At 37.5% G+C, this 17109-nt stretch overlaps 1 protein-coding gene across 2 annotated transcripts in view; it reads left to right on the top strand.

Annotated features, from left to right (window-relative positions):
- Positions 1-17109, top strand: part of csmd3b (CUB and Sushi multiple domains 3b) — an 822373-nt gene that overhangs the window by 722208 nt on the left and 83056 nt on the right. For both annotated transcript variants that reach the window (XM_062056514.1, XM_062056513.1), the window contains 2 exons: positions 4483-4641; positions 13353-13541. In XM_062056514.1, the coding sequence (XP_061912498.1) occupies positions 4483-4641; positions 13353-13541 (348 nt within the window). The remainder of the gene's footprint in view (positions 1-4482; positions 4642-13352; positions 13542-17109) is intronic.

Raw genomic sequence — 17109 nt, 5'->3', positions numbered from 1 at the left:
GCAGAGTGCAATTCTATGAGCCAACCCACGTTATGCATAAATCATATAGCCTACTACCATGTCAATACACAAAGTAGAAAATAATTACATGTAATGCATTATATTGTGCCAAGCAATACCACCCCATATGTGCCTGATGCACATACAGTACCAGAAACCGCAATTAGCCGTGCTAATGTTGAAAACCATTGCCTCAGTGTATCAGCATATTAAGAATGAAATAGGCACTGATGCTACCCATATCCAGATAGGTTTTATTTGTCGAAAATATATGTTACCCTGTCAGTTGGAATACACATCCACATACAGGCTAACGGGCATATATTCCCCCTTTAGCTTGTATGTCGATGTGTCATAGACCGGGCTAGGATGATAACTAAGCATTAAACTAGTGTGATGGTGCTTCGTTCCTAAGCATTCGTTGCACGAACATATTAGCTTTGTTAGACAAGATCATACTGTATCGGACAATATAGTTTACATACAAAATGTCCATTTCCATGTAATTTAAGTAATAAGAAAACGTAAATGCCTTACTTACCTATCAAGGTGGAAATAAGCAAGTTTGGCGTCAGATGAAAAAATGTTCTCTGCCTTCAATCGTCTCCTTCTTTCAAAGACATCCTCGATACAAATCCTTGTTTTGTTTCTGGCTTTGTCATGAATACGTTGAGAATCGTAACAACGCCTTTTAGATTTACTAAGGTCTGACATGTTTAGTAACTTTACCAGTGGCAGTAGCTCGATGAAGGTGGCAATGCGTAACTGGCAACCTGGATGTAACACACTCACTGGACTTTCTAATTGGTTAAACGGTGGAGGGCGTGGCATCGAAATGAAAAAAATATGAATATTCCGGGGCTATAAATCTAATTTTGAAATGAGCATATCCCGGCTGAACTACTGTTATCAGTTATAAAGGTATTCGAAAAGCACATGATTTATTAATGCCTTTTGACATATCAGGGCCATTTAATGATGACATGACATGAAATGATTACATTAAAGTGAAACTGCACTTTTGAATTTTTCTTAATTTTGCATATCATCCACAAATCCCTATGTGAGTCAAAAATATTATTTATCTTTTCTGTGCGTTCTAAATTGTAAAAATCAGTGCTGGCAAGAGGCGGCTAACAATTCAGGTCTTATATACATGCTGGAAGTATATATGTAATGTAGTAAATTAAGGTGTAATATTTACGTATTTTGGTCATTTTAAGCATTACTGGAACTTCTTTCCTTGGTGCATTGACTTCACAGAACGCATAGCAACTAACGCTACTTCTGTCAACAACAACTCCTACTAGTTGTGGCACACTACATGAGAGGCAACGACAACTACTTTGGGACAAATAATGATCCAGAACCAAATATTTTACAGATAAATATTTCACTATTACGGAGGATGAGCTATGAGTTTTTAGAAGCTGGCTGCTAATAAGGTCCAGCTATACTGAAACACTAAGTATCATGTATCAGTATTGGTAAGTGCTAAACAATAAATATAAAATACAAACATAATGAAACAGTCTCTTACAACATCGGTCCCTAACCACCGGTCCGTGACGCATTTGCTACTGGGCCGCACAGAGACATTAAATAATTTGTAACCGACCGCATTTTTCTCCTACTTAGTTTTCGCCAGTCCCACCAGATACACCAATAAGCTTGTTCATAGATGTATTATAAAACTCCTGATAGGAAGTCGCCATTTGCTATATTTGTTACATCCTCGTTACGTGGGACAATGCACATTAACAGTCATATACAATGTAAAGGTGCCGAATTGTAGCCAAAAGCTCGGTTCCATCTGCAGTCTGCGGCAGGTTGATGACCTAAGATCAGGGCGGATCAGGAACAAAGTGACCATAGTAGTTAAAGTGCATAAGGCAGATGGAGAAGTGTTAAATTGCTGCATATAATACTTGTGCTGAAGGAAGGAAATACACGTCTTCTTTGGCCTAGTAAGTTAAAGTGTTGGTAGTATTGCACATAGTATTACACAAGTAGTTAGCAATAACAGATGTATTTACACATTAAACATTGGACCAAAAAAAGCTAACATTAGTTTATGTACGTATGAAATATTTCACAAAATTTGAATACATAACTTTTAGAATGGGAATAGAAATCCACAGAAATCTATTGGATCAAATGGCAAGTATTCCTGGCTTTATTATATATATCCATGCTCTTGTCCTTGAATGTGATGTATCACCTATAACCCATCAGATACTAAAGCCAAAAAAGCCTACTACTACTAGCAAAAATGAGTAAAAAACAAAAGTCTATGGAAAGCTTTTTTGTAAAGGGAAAAAGCCAGTGGCTCCCACTAATTCAACGTTATGGTGAGATTTTTCATGTTGTCATTTTCCATGCATTTATTTGCTATATTCATCTGCCACACGTGGAAGGCCGGTTCGTGAAAATAATGCCTACATTAAAACGGTCCCTGGTGCAAAAAAGGTTGGGGAACCCCCGACTTACAATGTCCGTTCTCACTGGGATGCGGTCTGATTGGATGGTTGTATCTTTCAGCACAAGACTTGTGCTCCCTTTTTAGATGATTAATTCAACATCATCCTCCCTTCTGAGGTAAAAAATGGTGAGCTGAAACAAGCATTGTTTTTTAATGTTTTTTTAGGGCACCTTATTAGCTCAATAGATGAATCCCCATCACCTGCATTGTTAGCCACCTCTTGCTAGCAGTTTTTCTACTATTGAGAACACACAGAAAAGAGAAAGACATGTGTGTTCTTGTCTCACATAAGGATTGAGAATGATTTGCAAAATTTGAAAAAAAAAAAACAGTGCAGTTGCCTTTTAGTTTCATTATAAAAAATTGTTATAAAAAAAAAAAAATTGGTAAATATGAACCCTCATTTCCACCCATTTAATTGATGACGAAATTGATTAGAAGGTGTGCCGAAGTATATTTCTGCCCACATAGTGGACCTCAGAGATATGTTTCTTAGCAAGTACCACCGTTTTCTGCGAGCTCCACCTCCCATTACTGTTTAGCTTGGAATATGTGGCTTGTACTAGCATGTGACATAGGATTAATAAATATAAATTAGGGCTGCCAGATGATTAAAATATTTAATTTCGATAAATCACATTTTGTTTGTTAACTCTAAATTAATCACAATTATTCACAGATCGATAAATGTTTTCATCATTAATAACTGTACCATAGACAAATAATTGTCAAGTTTTTAATACCATTAATGGACAATTAGTTTAATCGAAAGCTTTTTTAAACAGCTCAACACAAGATGGACATAAACACGCTTTTAATGACAATAAAAAAAGTATGTGCAGTGCGTTGGTGTCTTTCCAGATATTATATTATGTAGGTGTACAGAATTTGTTTTCCTGCTGTAGGAGCACTTGCATTCAGAGGAGATGGGTTACGCTTCCATCTTTAGATACTGTTGCGATCATCCTTTGATTGTCAAAGATGTTTGGTAATATCAAATGTGATGTTTCTACCTTAATAATTGCTTCTGATATTCTGTACGTTACGTGTTGTACAAGGTAATCATATTTATTTGGCTGCATAACAAAATCCTAACCTTCTGTATTGATTAATAAAGTGTAATATTCAGCCTGTAAACATTTTGTAATTGAGGACTATCAACCAGAACATGTTAAAAAAGAATATACACAATATTTCAGGCTGCCAGGAAGTGAAGCTCAACCCCTCCAAATGCAAGCATGCCAGCAGGCACTTTTTGCAGTGAAGTCGTCTCACGGCGATCATAAATGAAACTACTCTTGTCAGGAGAACAACAACTTGCCATACACTTTTTTTTTTTGGCCACTTCAGCTCCATTCTATTGAGCTATTTTTCCCCGATTTTGGCTCAACACTAACTGAACGCAGATACATTTTGCACATTACGGAATAGCCCAAGGGTCAAACAGGGTCCAAAAAATTGGTGCTGCTAAAGGAACTTATAGATAAGGCTGTTAGGAACTCGCATGGCTGCCGTTTTGTGACCCCAAGATGCAGGAACCAGGAGAGCGAAGAGGGGGTAAGATGAGTTTTAATCTCATATAACAGAAAAATGAAGCAGTCTTGCATACGAAGGTTCCAAACTTAGAGTGATCTTCGAGCACTGAGGAGTGCTCGAGACAAGGCATAAATAGAACATATGCTGATTGGCAGCCGGTGTGGACCGGCTGCTAATCAACGGCAGGTGAGGAGAAAACAGTGCTCCGCGGAACAAACAGGAAATTGAACAAAATAAGAGCACTGACGGGAAGAAAATACAAAAACAAGGAAAACAAACAGAAGTGAAGTGACAGACCGTCACAAAGGCATTATTATTGCGTTTACTTTGACAGCCCTAATTTATCTGTAAGCACATATTTGGTTATTACATTTTTATCTGTACAATTACATCTCTAACATGATTGTGTCGTACCACAGTTTGAAAATAGATAGACTAACAAGTCTCTTTCGATGCTCTTTCAGGTCCGTCTACCAATGATCCAACTTTGGCAACACTGAGCGGCGACCTGCCGACGCCCTTTAATCTAACAACCACCGGCCATCAGTTCCTGGTGCGCTGGTCGTCAGACCACAACACGAACAAGAGTGGCTTCAAAATTCGCTATGTTGGTGAGTACCAAAGTATGTATCCCAATTTTATTTTACTACTAACTAATCTTCTATTGCATGTACTGTGAAGAAGAAGGCAGACAGAAGGATAGACTTTAAGTTTTTTAAGTAGAATTAAAGAAATACTGTATTTTCCGGACAATAGGGCGCACCGAATTATAAGGCGCACTGCCGATGAATGGTCTATTTTTTATCCTTTTTCATATATTTGGTGCACCGGATTATAGGGAGTCGTATTATTTTTTTTATTTTTTTTCCAAATGGAAAACACTTCCTTGTGGTCTAACATAACATGTAATGGTGGTTCTTTGGTCAAAATGTTACATAGATGATGTTTTACAGATCATCTTCAAGCCACTTTCCTTATGTGCCGTTTTATGGGCGGTCTTTTTTACGTGGTTCACCTTCGGCAGCGTCTCCCCCGTCATCTTTGTTGTAGCGGTGTAGCGTACAAGGACGGGTGTGGAAGAAGTGTCAAAAGATGGAGTTAACTGTTTTAATGACATTCAGACTTTATTTAAATCAATAACGGAGCAGCATCTCCTCATGCGGAAACAACCACACAGGAAATGTATCCCGTGAAAAACCGTCCGACCGGAGCTCTGATAACTAAAGTTCCTTGGGTGAATAATATAAACTCACTACACCGGTATGTTTTTGCGCTTCCATAGCGAGTTTACTGACAGATATAAGTAAGAACTTTACACTACTTTATATTAGAAATGGCAACAGCAGAGGATGACTGCCACATAACAAGAAGATAGAGAAAAAGAAGAAGCTTATCGGCATCGGCGCGGACGAGCGCAATTTTTCAGGACATATACAGATCCCAAATACAGATTAGCAGGTACCAGAAGGTAAGAAAAGTTGCTTTTACGTAATATTGCGAAACAAAACACCAGATAATGTCTTACCTTATACACACACACACACACCATAATAATACTCCTATGTTTAATGCGCAGACAATCCTTCAAGCGGTGCGGCTTCATAGCTTACCAAAGTCGTGCTGAAACATTTTGATAGATTTTTGAGCGCCGTGTGTAATGTTCTATATTTTCAATGGAACATTTAAAATGTTGGTGTTGTTTACTTGAGACATATTGCCATTATAGTGCAGTCTAAATGTATCATTGCCCCATGTACCAAACAAAATAGCTTCGAGGTGGGTAAGCTCAACCAAACGTATTCCTTACGTTAGGTGCACCAGGTTATAAGGTGCACTGTCGAGTTTTGAGAGAAAAAAAAAAGGATTTTAAGTGCGCCTTATAGTCCGGAAAATACGGTAGTGACAAAAAAGTTGTTTCTTCTGACTGCCTTTTTAAAAAGTTTGTGTAACGGTCTTGTTTAGCACAGATGATGTTTTTTGGATTAAGTTGTACACTTGCAAGTAGAACTTTTGTCTAAGACCCTCAGCCATGCAAACAGGAGGATTTATATTCAAGGATGTTTTTGACAGTGAAGGTGAACATGATGGCCGTACTTGGTTACTTTCTTTAACCTTTAAATCCCTCTTCTTCTACTTGATGGATTAGAGTTTGAACTAAAGCAGATGCCTACCTCAGTGGAGTCACAGCGTTAGTCATGTTTTATTTCAATTAAAAATGTCAAATTATGAGGTGAAATTATGTTAGCTTGCTGAGATTTTTCTTTTGTGTTTTTACTACTCACTTATTTGCCCACAAGTGTGAAAAGGTAACCAAAAATAATAATAATAATGATAAACAATAATTTATAGGTAAACCTAATAATCCAGTCTAAAGAGATTTAGTGTGTTACAGGACTTATGTGTGAAATTAATAACACATTACCGTAAAATATCAAATAATATTATTTAGCTCATTCACGTAAGAGACTAGACGTATAAGATTTCATGGGATTTATCGATTAGGAGTGACAGATTGTTTGGTAAACGTATAGCATGTTCTATATGTTATAGTTATTTGAATGACTCTTACCATAATATGTTACGTTAACATACCAGGCACGTTCTCAGTTGGTTATTTATGCGTCATATAACGTACACTTATTCAGCCTGTTGTTTACTATTCTTTATTTATTTTAAATTGCCTTTCAAATGTCTATTCTTGGTGTTGGGATTTATCAAATAAATGTCCCAAAAAAATGCGACTTATATATGTTGTTTTCCTTTTTTATTATGCTTTTTTTTTATTATTTTATTTTTTTAATAATGTCCTGCCCAGTTTCTCGGGCAAATCATATAGCAGATGTAGATGCCCATATCGGCTGTTCAGGATTTACTTTACAAAAGAGAAGTGTAGGATACTTCTCTTGTTGCCTTATTTGTATTTTGACTTTATTAAATGTATTTATATTATCATTTGGTGCAGCCGGGCCGGAGCAGGAGGGGATAGAAAGAGAGAAAAACGAAGACAGAGGGGGGAATTGTGGGGACAAAAGGGGATTAGACAGAGAGACAAAAACAACAACAGCAAACACAACAACAACAACAACAACAGAGCAACATCAGCAAATACGACATGTACAAATATGATGGTAAAAGTAATAGCAAATAAGCAGTTAGCGAAAATAAAAAATAATACAGAAATGACAATGAGCATTATTACACTAAAAATGGAGCAATATGAATACCAATAGAAATAGTGATATTGATAATAAACAATACCAATACTTTACCTTTATTATCTACAATACAATTGTTCAAATGCAACAATACATATACGTAATGATAACTTGAGATACGAAAGAATGCAGAAAAATGGAGGGGAAGAAAGAGAAGCAACCTACATTAACCTTGTAGATTGTTATAGTAACAATAGGTTAAGCTTTGTCAGTGTGCCATGTGTTATACCCAGTTTACCCTAGGGCAACAACGTATGTTTGATGAAACGTAATTATGTGCATGAGTGTATGTGTGCATATGTACTTGTATATGTACAGTATGTGTATATGTGTGCTTGTACAGTGAATGTATATGTACAGTATGTGTATATGTGTGTTTGTACAGTGAATGTATATGTATAGAATGTGTATGTGTGTGTTTGTACAGCGAATGTATATGTACAGTATGTGTATACAGTATGTGTGTTTGTACAGTGAATATATATAAGTACAGTATGTGTAAATGTGTGTTTGTACAGTGAATGTATATGTACAGTATATGTATGTGTGTGTTTGTACAGTGAATGTATGTGTAGTATGTGTATGTGTGTGTTTGTACAGTGAGTGTATATGTACAGTATGTGTATACGTATGTTTTTACAGTGAATGTATATGTACAGTATGTGTATACAGTATGTTTGTATAATGAATGTGCGTGTGGATGTACGAACTTTGAGTGTGTAAATATGTACTGTATTTATTTGTATATGTATGTGTGAGCGTAGGTACCTGTGTATGTATGTGTGTGAGTATATGTGAATTTGCATGTACAATACATTTGACTCCCAGTGTGTGCGGGAGCCAGAGTATTATTATGCATTTTTGACCGGTGCGACTTATACTCCGGAGCGACTTATACTCCGAAAAATACGGTACAGGGTATACCAAAAAATGGTTATATATAGTAGGGAAGGGACTCACATGGCCCAATTCCTGGGTGGAGCTCACGTGAGAGGAAGGTGGGGGGTTAATAATTTTTAGCAATGCAGTCTGCTAAAAATGAAGGGACGCGCCACTCTACATAGCAACTGACGCTGTTGTCAAAGTTGGAATTGCCACAAAACACATTTTAGGATATTCAACACTCTTCTGCAATCTAGCGCCGATAGTGGATAGTGTACCCCCCTCCCCCCCAATTTGTCCCCTTTTAATGTGTCAGGTAAACCGCGACGAGTGGGGCCATATGAATCCCATTCCCACTGTATACAGTCATTTTTGCTTTTAAAATGATGTTCAATTTTGGGACAGCCTGTATAATGTTAAATACATAGCTGTCAAACATTCCGGAGAGAGCTAGTAGCAAGCAGGTATGTGTTACATTTAGCGAGCTAGCTAACATTGACAGTGGGTTATAGCTTTTTTTATTTCTGTGTTTTCTGCTACATATTTACTTTCATTGATGAATGAGCAAGGCATCAAGTGTAAAAATAAGTTAACCACTGCAAAAGGTTAACCTGCATGAATAAAACAGGCTCCTTTTGATAGCAAGTGACTTGTCACATACAGTATAGCGAGCTAGCACCTCGCAGCTAACATTCAGAGCTTTTTCATTATTGGTCATTGTCTAAATAAGTTTGCTTATTATTATTAACTTAAATGACAGTCAAGGAGAGGGTCATCTAAATTTACCAGGCAAGTGTAAAACTAAGTAAACATTAACTATACTATATGACCATATAAGACTGTAAATCAGGCATATTCAACTAAATAGTTTTGGGGGCCGCATTTCCAGAAAGCTAAGGGCCAGGCGGGTTAGGGGGGCCCTTCACTATTAGTCGTATTTTGTATATTCCCGAGAACCAGCGTCCTCTACAGTAGACTTTTGTTACAGGAGCACTCTGCTGTTTTTAAGGACCTTCTACAAAAAAGCTAGTGAAGCTGTCAAGATGTCATCTCTATAACAGCACTCTAGTGTTTTTAGGAATCAGCTGCAAAAATGTTAGTTTCCCAAAAGTGTTTTTAACTAATCTCACGGGCCACCAGTGGAATAGACAAAATGATAAACAAGTGAGTACCTAAAACGGAACCTTGAGGAACACCGCTAGTATAACGACTACTGACTGCAACTGAAACCAACAAGCTACAGCACCATCTTGGTTACATAAATCACATTACAAAAAAAGTTTGTAACTGCCAAAAAGGAGAGGACTTAAAGGAGTGCCTTGAGAAACACCTCAGTTATGTAAATATCAAGTTTGGACCCCAGTGTTCTCTGTTTGCTAGCAAGATTAAACTGTCAATGTAAGGATCTGCTAATGCAGACCTGGGCATTCTGCGGCCCGCGGCCCTGTCCGGCCCGCGTGAGGCCAATCATAAATTACAAAATACATTTAAAAAAGTATCTATGTCGAGTGTGCAACACAACGGTGCTGCTTTTGTTTTGAAAAGCGTTATTTGTATTACTTCCGTGTGGAAATATGCGCATGCGTGATTGTGAGTGAATGTGAAAAACTGCAATCACAAATTACAAAATAAAGTTGAAAAAGCATCTATGTCGTGCGAGCAATACAACTGTGCTGATTTTATTTTGAAAAGTGTTATTTATGGGTGTATGTCCATGTGTAACCTGTGAGTGAAGGTGCACAGCGACAAGTGATGCACGGTTTACACCCGAGACGCTAAAAAGAGAAAAGTTGATGACGAATGCCGTGTTTTCAACAAGACATGGACTGCCAAGCAATGTTCCCTCTAAGGTGCGCGCCTGCGTAATTGCGCACTGCTCAACCGTCCTCTATGCACAGCAAATATATGCCGCGCACCAAATCAAATCCCATCTGAATTCTAAACAAAATAAACACATTTATTCTGTGTAATTTTGCAATGCAACTTTGAGTGACAGTGACAACAAGCAGCCCTAACGGTGTTCGTCAACACCGTTCAATTGAACACTGTACAATTGTTGTAACGTCTATCGAGATGCTTCGAGGCCAGGAATTATATCGATCCCTTTATTGAGCAAAACTGTTTATATTCGGCCATAACCACACCAAAAACATGAGTAAAACACTTCTATCTCGAAAAACTAGTCATTTTCTGCCGTACAAACCAGGCCAAAACCAACTTGTCATCTGTCACCAACACGCATACCACTAAACCACTGGTGCGTTTATGGCCACACAAAAAGTCGGACCACACAAAAGTTACACTATGACTCCTCAGCCATACGTGTGCTTATTTTACTGTCATTTATTATTAATGTTAACTTATTTATATTAATCATGGAATGCTGTTACTAGAGAAATTTACAGGAATGCACACTTCATCCTATGCTTACATTTCATTGTGCAACATGAGGATGTTTAAGGGGAACTAAATATGATCTCTGAAAGGGGTACAAATGATTTCCGAAGCAGTGCTTTTGGTATAAAGTTAAGTTAGGTTAAATGAAAGTATTATTATTATTATTATTATTATTATCATTATTATTATTATTTATCTTACGGTATATATCAAAAATAATATTGAGCAAAATTTAATTGAAATATTGTCGATGTGCCCTCCAGCAGTGCTCGGGTTGCTCATACGGCCCCTGGTAAAAATTAATTGCCCACCCCTGTGCTAATGTGTTTACAGTGGTGCAAGTTCTTCTACACAACAGGAGCACTCTTGTGTGTTTATGAATTTGTTGCAAAAATGTTGGTCTTCAACTTTTCCGCTATAGTGTCAGTCCAGCGCCTGATTTTGCCCCCAGGCCGCCAGTTGAATAGCCCTGATGTACGCTTGTGAGCGCTTTGTAATTTGATAAACTGTAATAACAAGTTGTATGACAAAACGAGGAAAGTGTAAAAAGAAGTTACCACTGTAACAATTAAGCTACCTTTAAGAGTCTACGACTAAATCCAGTGCAAAATCCCCCCAACAAACCCTGTTCAACAAGCCACAATGAAGTCCATTTAATGTAATCAGATTAAACAAGGTCACTCAAGATCTTAGTTTTTGGGGTCCAATGTTAATAACGCCTGATTGAGTAATATAATGGAAGTGTTGCTGGTGCTAATGCAGCACTTGGCCTATTGGCATCATTGTGTGCGATGTCATAATGTTTTAATAAGCCGACAGGTTTGAAGCAGCTACTGGTGGTCTTCTTCTAAAATGGATTAACCTTGGTCAATTATTAATACGATTGCTTGAACGGTGGCTTCTACTCTCATAGACACAATTCATTGCCAGAAGGGGAGAAAGAGATTTGTTGCTCACCAAAACAGCAGCACCCACTGACACATGTAGACAGTCTCTACAATGTATTGATGTGAAGAGTTTCATAATGTTTCTTCAGCAGTATTAACAATTATTATTAATGGTTCCTGTTTTTTTTTGTCTGTATAAATGCTTTTATTTACTTTTGAACTTGGCATATATTGTAAAATTAATATTTTGTATATTCATTATTATAAATTATAAAATTATATAATAAAATAAAATGATTAAGATGAAATAAAATGATAAATTATAATATGTTATCATTATTATTATTATTAATATTATCATTATTATTATTACTACTATTACTACTCACAATTTGATTGTTTCTTGTGGTGATTGCTCGATTCAGATATGTTTCTTAATTCAAACCGATTTTTGCAATATATTTGGTATGAATTACGAAATAAAACCTCGTCTGGCCGCTATAAAACCTCTCGGCTACTGACGTATAACGTACTGTATACATGCAGCGAGTAAGCCCCTAAATTACGTCTTTTAAAAAAAACAAAAACCTTTAAATACATTTTTTAAAATCTGTCCATCCATTTTCTTCCGCTTATTCGAGGTCGGGTCGCAGGGGCAGCAGCCTAAGCAGAGAAGCCCAGATTACCCTCTGCCCAGCCACTTCGTCCAGCTCCATCCGGGGGATCCCAAAGCGTTCACAGGCCAGCCGGGAGACATAGTCTTTCCAACGTGTCCTGGGTCTTCCCCGTGGCCTCCTACTAGTCGGACGTGCCTTGAACACCTCCCCAGGGAGGCGTCCGGGTGGCATTCTGACCAGATGCCCGAACCACCTCATCTGGCTTCTCTCGATGTGGAGGAGCAACGGCTTTACTTTGATCTCCTCCCGGATGGCAGAACTTCTCACCCTATCTCTAAGGGAGAGCACCGCCACCCGGCGGAGAAAACTAATTTCGGCCGCTTGTACCCGTGATCTTGTCCTTTCGGTCATAACCCAAAACTCATGACCGTAGGTGAGGATGGGAACGTAGATCGACCGTTAAATTGAGAGCTTAGCCTTCCGGCTCAGTTCCTTTTTTACCACAAATTTAGAAAATTATTAATCAATTTAGAATTTGAATAAAAATGGAATTGCGATTTGGATGTGAATCAGTTTTTTTTCAGCACCCCTAATTACATTTATTATTATTATTATTATACTGCACAGTAGGTATATTGTTATATCATTATCAATATTAATTCAAGGGCATGTAATTTTATTCTAAAAAAAAAAGCAGCGTAAAAACAAGACTTAATTCAAAAACATCCACCCTAACATCTGCCTAACCCCTTGCAGCTGACTAGTACTCTTTGCAGTTGAGTAAATGAACAGCCACTATACAACATGAATACATGAATAAAATGCATTCTTTTTGAACATTTAGGAATTATTACAATGTTTACTTGTTTAATAAAGGATCCCAGTTGGCTGAAATATTTTGGAATACACTGAAAAAGTACCATTACCGTGCATACCAGTACAAGTACGTGGGAATTCTGCCCTACAACGTACAGTAGTAAATAAATAAATGATAAATGGGTTATACTTGTATAGCGCTTTTCTACCTTCAAGGTACTCAAAGCGCTTTGACAGTATTTCCACATTTACCCATTCACACACACATTCACACACTGATGGCGGGAGCTGCTATGCAAGGCGCTAACCAGCAGCCATCAGAGGCAAAGGGTGAAGTGTCTTGCCCAAGCACATAAAAAGTTCTGAAATGTCATTATACAGTATGAAAATACTGATTCTATGAGGTCATTAAGTGATTTCATATTCAATGCCAATGAATGGGCTTCTTGCTTTATCTACTGCCTTCGTCTTCATCTTCACTTCAACTCAAATCTCGGTCTTGGAATTTTTTCCTTCACAGCGCTGTACTGCTCCACACCGGACTCGCCACTCCACGGATCCATTTCCTCGCAGAGCGGCGGCCACGTCAACAGCGTGGTGCGGTGGGCTTGTGACCGCGGCTACAGTCTCATCGGCAACGCCACGGCGACCTGCCGACACACTCCGTGCGCCTACCATGCCTGGGACTCGCCTGTGCCTGCCTGTCAAGGTGACATGAACTTCCTTCTGCTTTTTTATACTGCAGAACCGCTAATGATGTAATTAGGCTCTTTATGTACACTACCGTTCAAAAGTTTGGGGTCACCCAAACAATTTTGTGGAATAGCCTTCATTTCTAAGAACAAGAATAGACTGTCGAGTTTCAGATGAAAGTTCTCTTTTTCTGGCCATTTTGAGCGTTTAATTGACCCCACAAATGTGATGCTCCAGAAACTCAATCTGCTCAAAGGAAGGTCAGTTTTGTAGCTTCTGTAACGAGCTAAACTGTTTTCAGATGTGTGAACATGATTGCACAGTGGTTTTCTAATCATCAATTAGCCTTCTGAGCCAATGAGCAAACACATTGTACCATTAGAACACTGGAGTGATAGTTGCTGGAAATGGGCCTCTATACACCTATGTAGATATTGCACCAAAAACCAGACATTTGCAGCTAGAATAGTCATTTACCACATTAGCAATGTATAGAGTGTATTTCTTTAAAGTTAAGATTAGTTTAAAGTTATCTTCATTGAAAAGTACAGTGCTTTTCCTTCAAAAATAAGGACATTTCAATGTGACCCCAAACTTTTGAACGGTAGTGTATTTAGCAGGCAATAAAAGGAAATCATATTACTGATTTAGTTTGTAGCTTTACCAAGGATTGTGAGTGCACAAGAATGTAGCTCTTTTTCAGCAATTGGTCATTTTTGAAGGCGTACATTTCACAACACGGCAGCAACAGATCTAATGTTGCAAGAGTGGTAAGGAGCAAACTGCTCAGTCAGCATTAATAGTGCTGAAGAGGTCCGTACTATGAATGTGTAACACTGCCTGCAGAGTGGCAACAGTTTAAAGTGCATGCAGAGATAGATAAAGGTGCTTATGATACTTCAAAAGCAGCTGTGCTGTCATCTTGTTTTATGTTTTTTGACCCGGTGCGAGTTAGAGGTCTTGGCTGTTATTAACTTGAACTATGGGGGACTTAAATAAATAGAGGCATTCATTGGGTAAGTGCTTTAACTAAACTAAACTAAAGGAAGAACAATTAATCAAATATATTTTTACTAATTATATGAGCTCATCAAAAAATTGCATATGCCATCCATCCATCCATTTTCTACCGCTTGTCCCTTTCGGGGTCACGAGGTGTGCTGGAGCCTATCTCAGCTGCATTCGGGCGCATCCAATAATTAAAAATTTTAAAAACAAATAAATAAGGAAGTTCATATAAAATGTAATATTTAGAAATAATTATCTACACAAGTAATGCATTAATCATGTACATATGCAGATAAATTGTGTAATTTATTTTGACAGCATATCCTAGGATCAACAAAATATCGACGCTGATATTTGCCATTTTTAAGTATATCTGTATTATTATTATTTTTTCACAACTACAACAGAACCTGTGGTGTGCCGTCAGGGCCAGCAAGGCCTTCTCTGCTGGCCTAACATAACCAGAAATCATGATCATAATTAAAGATAAAAGTAATTTTTAATTTACTTTCCCTAAATATCTAAAAGTATTCATATTCTCTTCATATCATATCAATGCTCCTTCCAGTGCTGTTGTTTTTAGTTTGTAGAGTTTTTATCCAATCAGAATTCAGCTAGCTTATGTTGCCATGCTGTAACAAATCTGCCAGAGGCCTTCAGGTTCAGCTATGCGGGTGTCTGTGCACTGTAAATGAACGGGGACATACAGTTGATAGACAGTTGCAATAGCCAATCAGATCACCCGTTGTTGTCAGTACGGCCTTCTAGCTTGCCTAAGGCAGATATAATATACTGTGATGTTATGAGCTAGGTAACACAAGAACTCCATTACCCAGCATGCCACAGTAGTGAAGCGCATGCACAGTAGCCCCGTTTAGGTTTATTGTAGACGTGCCCGTTTTTGATGAGCACGCCATGGAGTAAACTTTAAGAAGTCAGCCAACACGCCTCGTCTGCATCTTTTATGATTAGACAAGACAACACATATAATTGCAAGGCCATTTTCAAGAAGGATAAATACAGAGAAACTACATCTTGTTGATGAAATATGAGTTCAGATATTTTACTTCTTAATTTTTTCACGTTTAAAATGTTTTTTGCAATTTAAATTTTGACAGTACCACATAAAATATGTTTTAATTGCTGATGCAGGTTTATTGATAATAACCTTTTTTGTACAATGCCCAGTAGTGTGTAAATGTGTTTTGTGTATAGTATTTCTCCAGAAATGGTCATGTGGTGACATAAGTGATGGTGTTTTGAGAGGTAATCATTGAAGTCGGACATCACTGAAGGCCTAGGTGGAAAACGCACGGCCCGCCACTGAACAGAACTATATCAGCAGATACAAGATAGGCAGAGAGAGATGGACAGAAAATATGTATATCTCTGCCAACAATCGAAATGTTATGTAAATTGGCAAATAGGAGACTTATAAATGTTTGTGCGGCTAAATTAACCACCTGTCCGACATTTCCCCAAAAAATTATGTTAAAAAAAACAAAAACTTTAAGCCTTGTCCAGATGTATACGATTCATGTTTAGCTAACTTTTACTGCAAATTAATTTTGACTTGAATCGGCCTCCTTGACTACTAATAATCGGTATTTGTATCGGCCCTGAAAAAAAACATTTGGGTCAATCTCTCGTACATGCTCCTTTAGCTTAACCGTGGTGGTTACCTGAATGGCAGTGCAGGTTGTTATATGGTCAGGACAATACATCAATGCAAGGATGAGTGAGGAGACTCCGACAAGTGGCAAACTTCACTCCAAAATAAACCCTGACTGGACTCTAGATAAAATTGTTACCAATTGTTTAGCAAGTAAATTACGTGCATTCAGGTAAAACATTTAAAAAATGCTCCTAAATGCCATTCTGATAATAAAATTGCATTCCTGTCCAAATATTGGAGTTTTTTTTAAGTTAATTTAATGTATGCAGGTGAGTAACAACCTGTGATTAATTAATCATGATTGATCTAAATTCAAAAGTGTGAATAATCTGATTTAAAAAAAATTGTCATTTGACAGCACTAAAATAAGTATTAATAAAAACTAGTGCTGTCAAAATATTATTTTTTTTCATCAGATTAATCGCACTTTTGAATTTGGAGTAATCAGGATAGGCTAGAGTTGTCCGCGACCCTGAGAGTGACAAGCGGTAGGAAATGGATGGATGATTATTCACAGGTTCGTACTCGCTAGCATAATTTACAGTACCTTTAAAAAGACCCCAACATTCAGGAACTATGGGGTGGTATCCTCCATCCATTCATTTTCTACCGCTTGTATCCTAAAATACGTAAAAGAGACTGATCTCAAATTAAATAAACCCCCATTGAAAAAGGTTTGAAAGGTAGATAATTGATGAGCCTTTTGTCTGCTGTTGTGTATTACATCACCGTGTTGGGGACACTCAGGAGTGCAGTTGTCTTTGGCTTCTTATCAATATTTGCCTTTACTTATTTGACTGATGCATATATATATTTTTTCATTTTATCTTATTTTATACATAATTTTTCTGGGTTACTTGTTTGGGAGAAAAAAACTAACATTTAACATGTGTTTAATTGT

This window comes from Entelurus aequoreus, linkage group LG08 (assembly GCF_033978785.1).
Source record: "Entelurus aequoreus isolate RoL-2023_Sb linkage group LG08, RoL_Eaeq_v1.1, whole genome shotgun sequence".
NCBI classification, from domain to species: Eukaryota; Metazoa; Chordata; class Actinopteri; order Syngnathiformes; family Syngnathidae; genus Entelurus; species Entelurus aequoreus.
The sequence above is the reverse complement of the archived record's forward strand: the minus strand, read 5'-3'. Positions and strand labels throughout refer to the sequence as shown.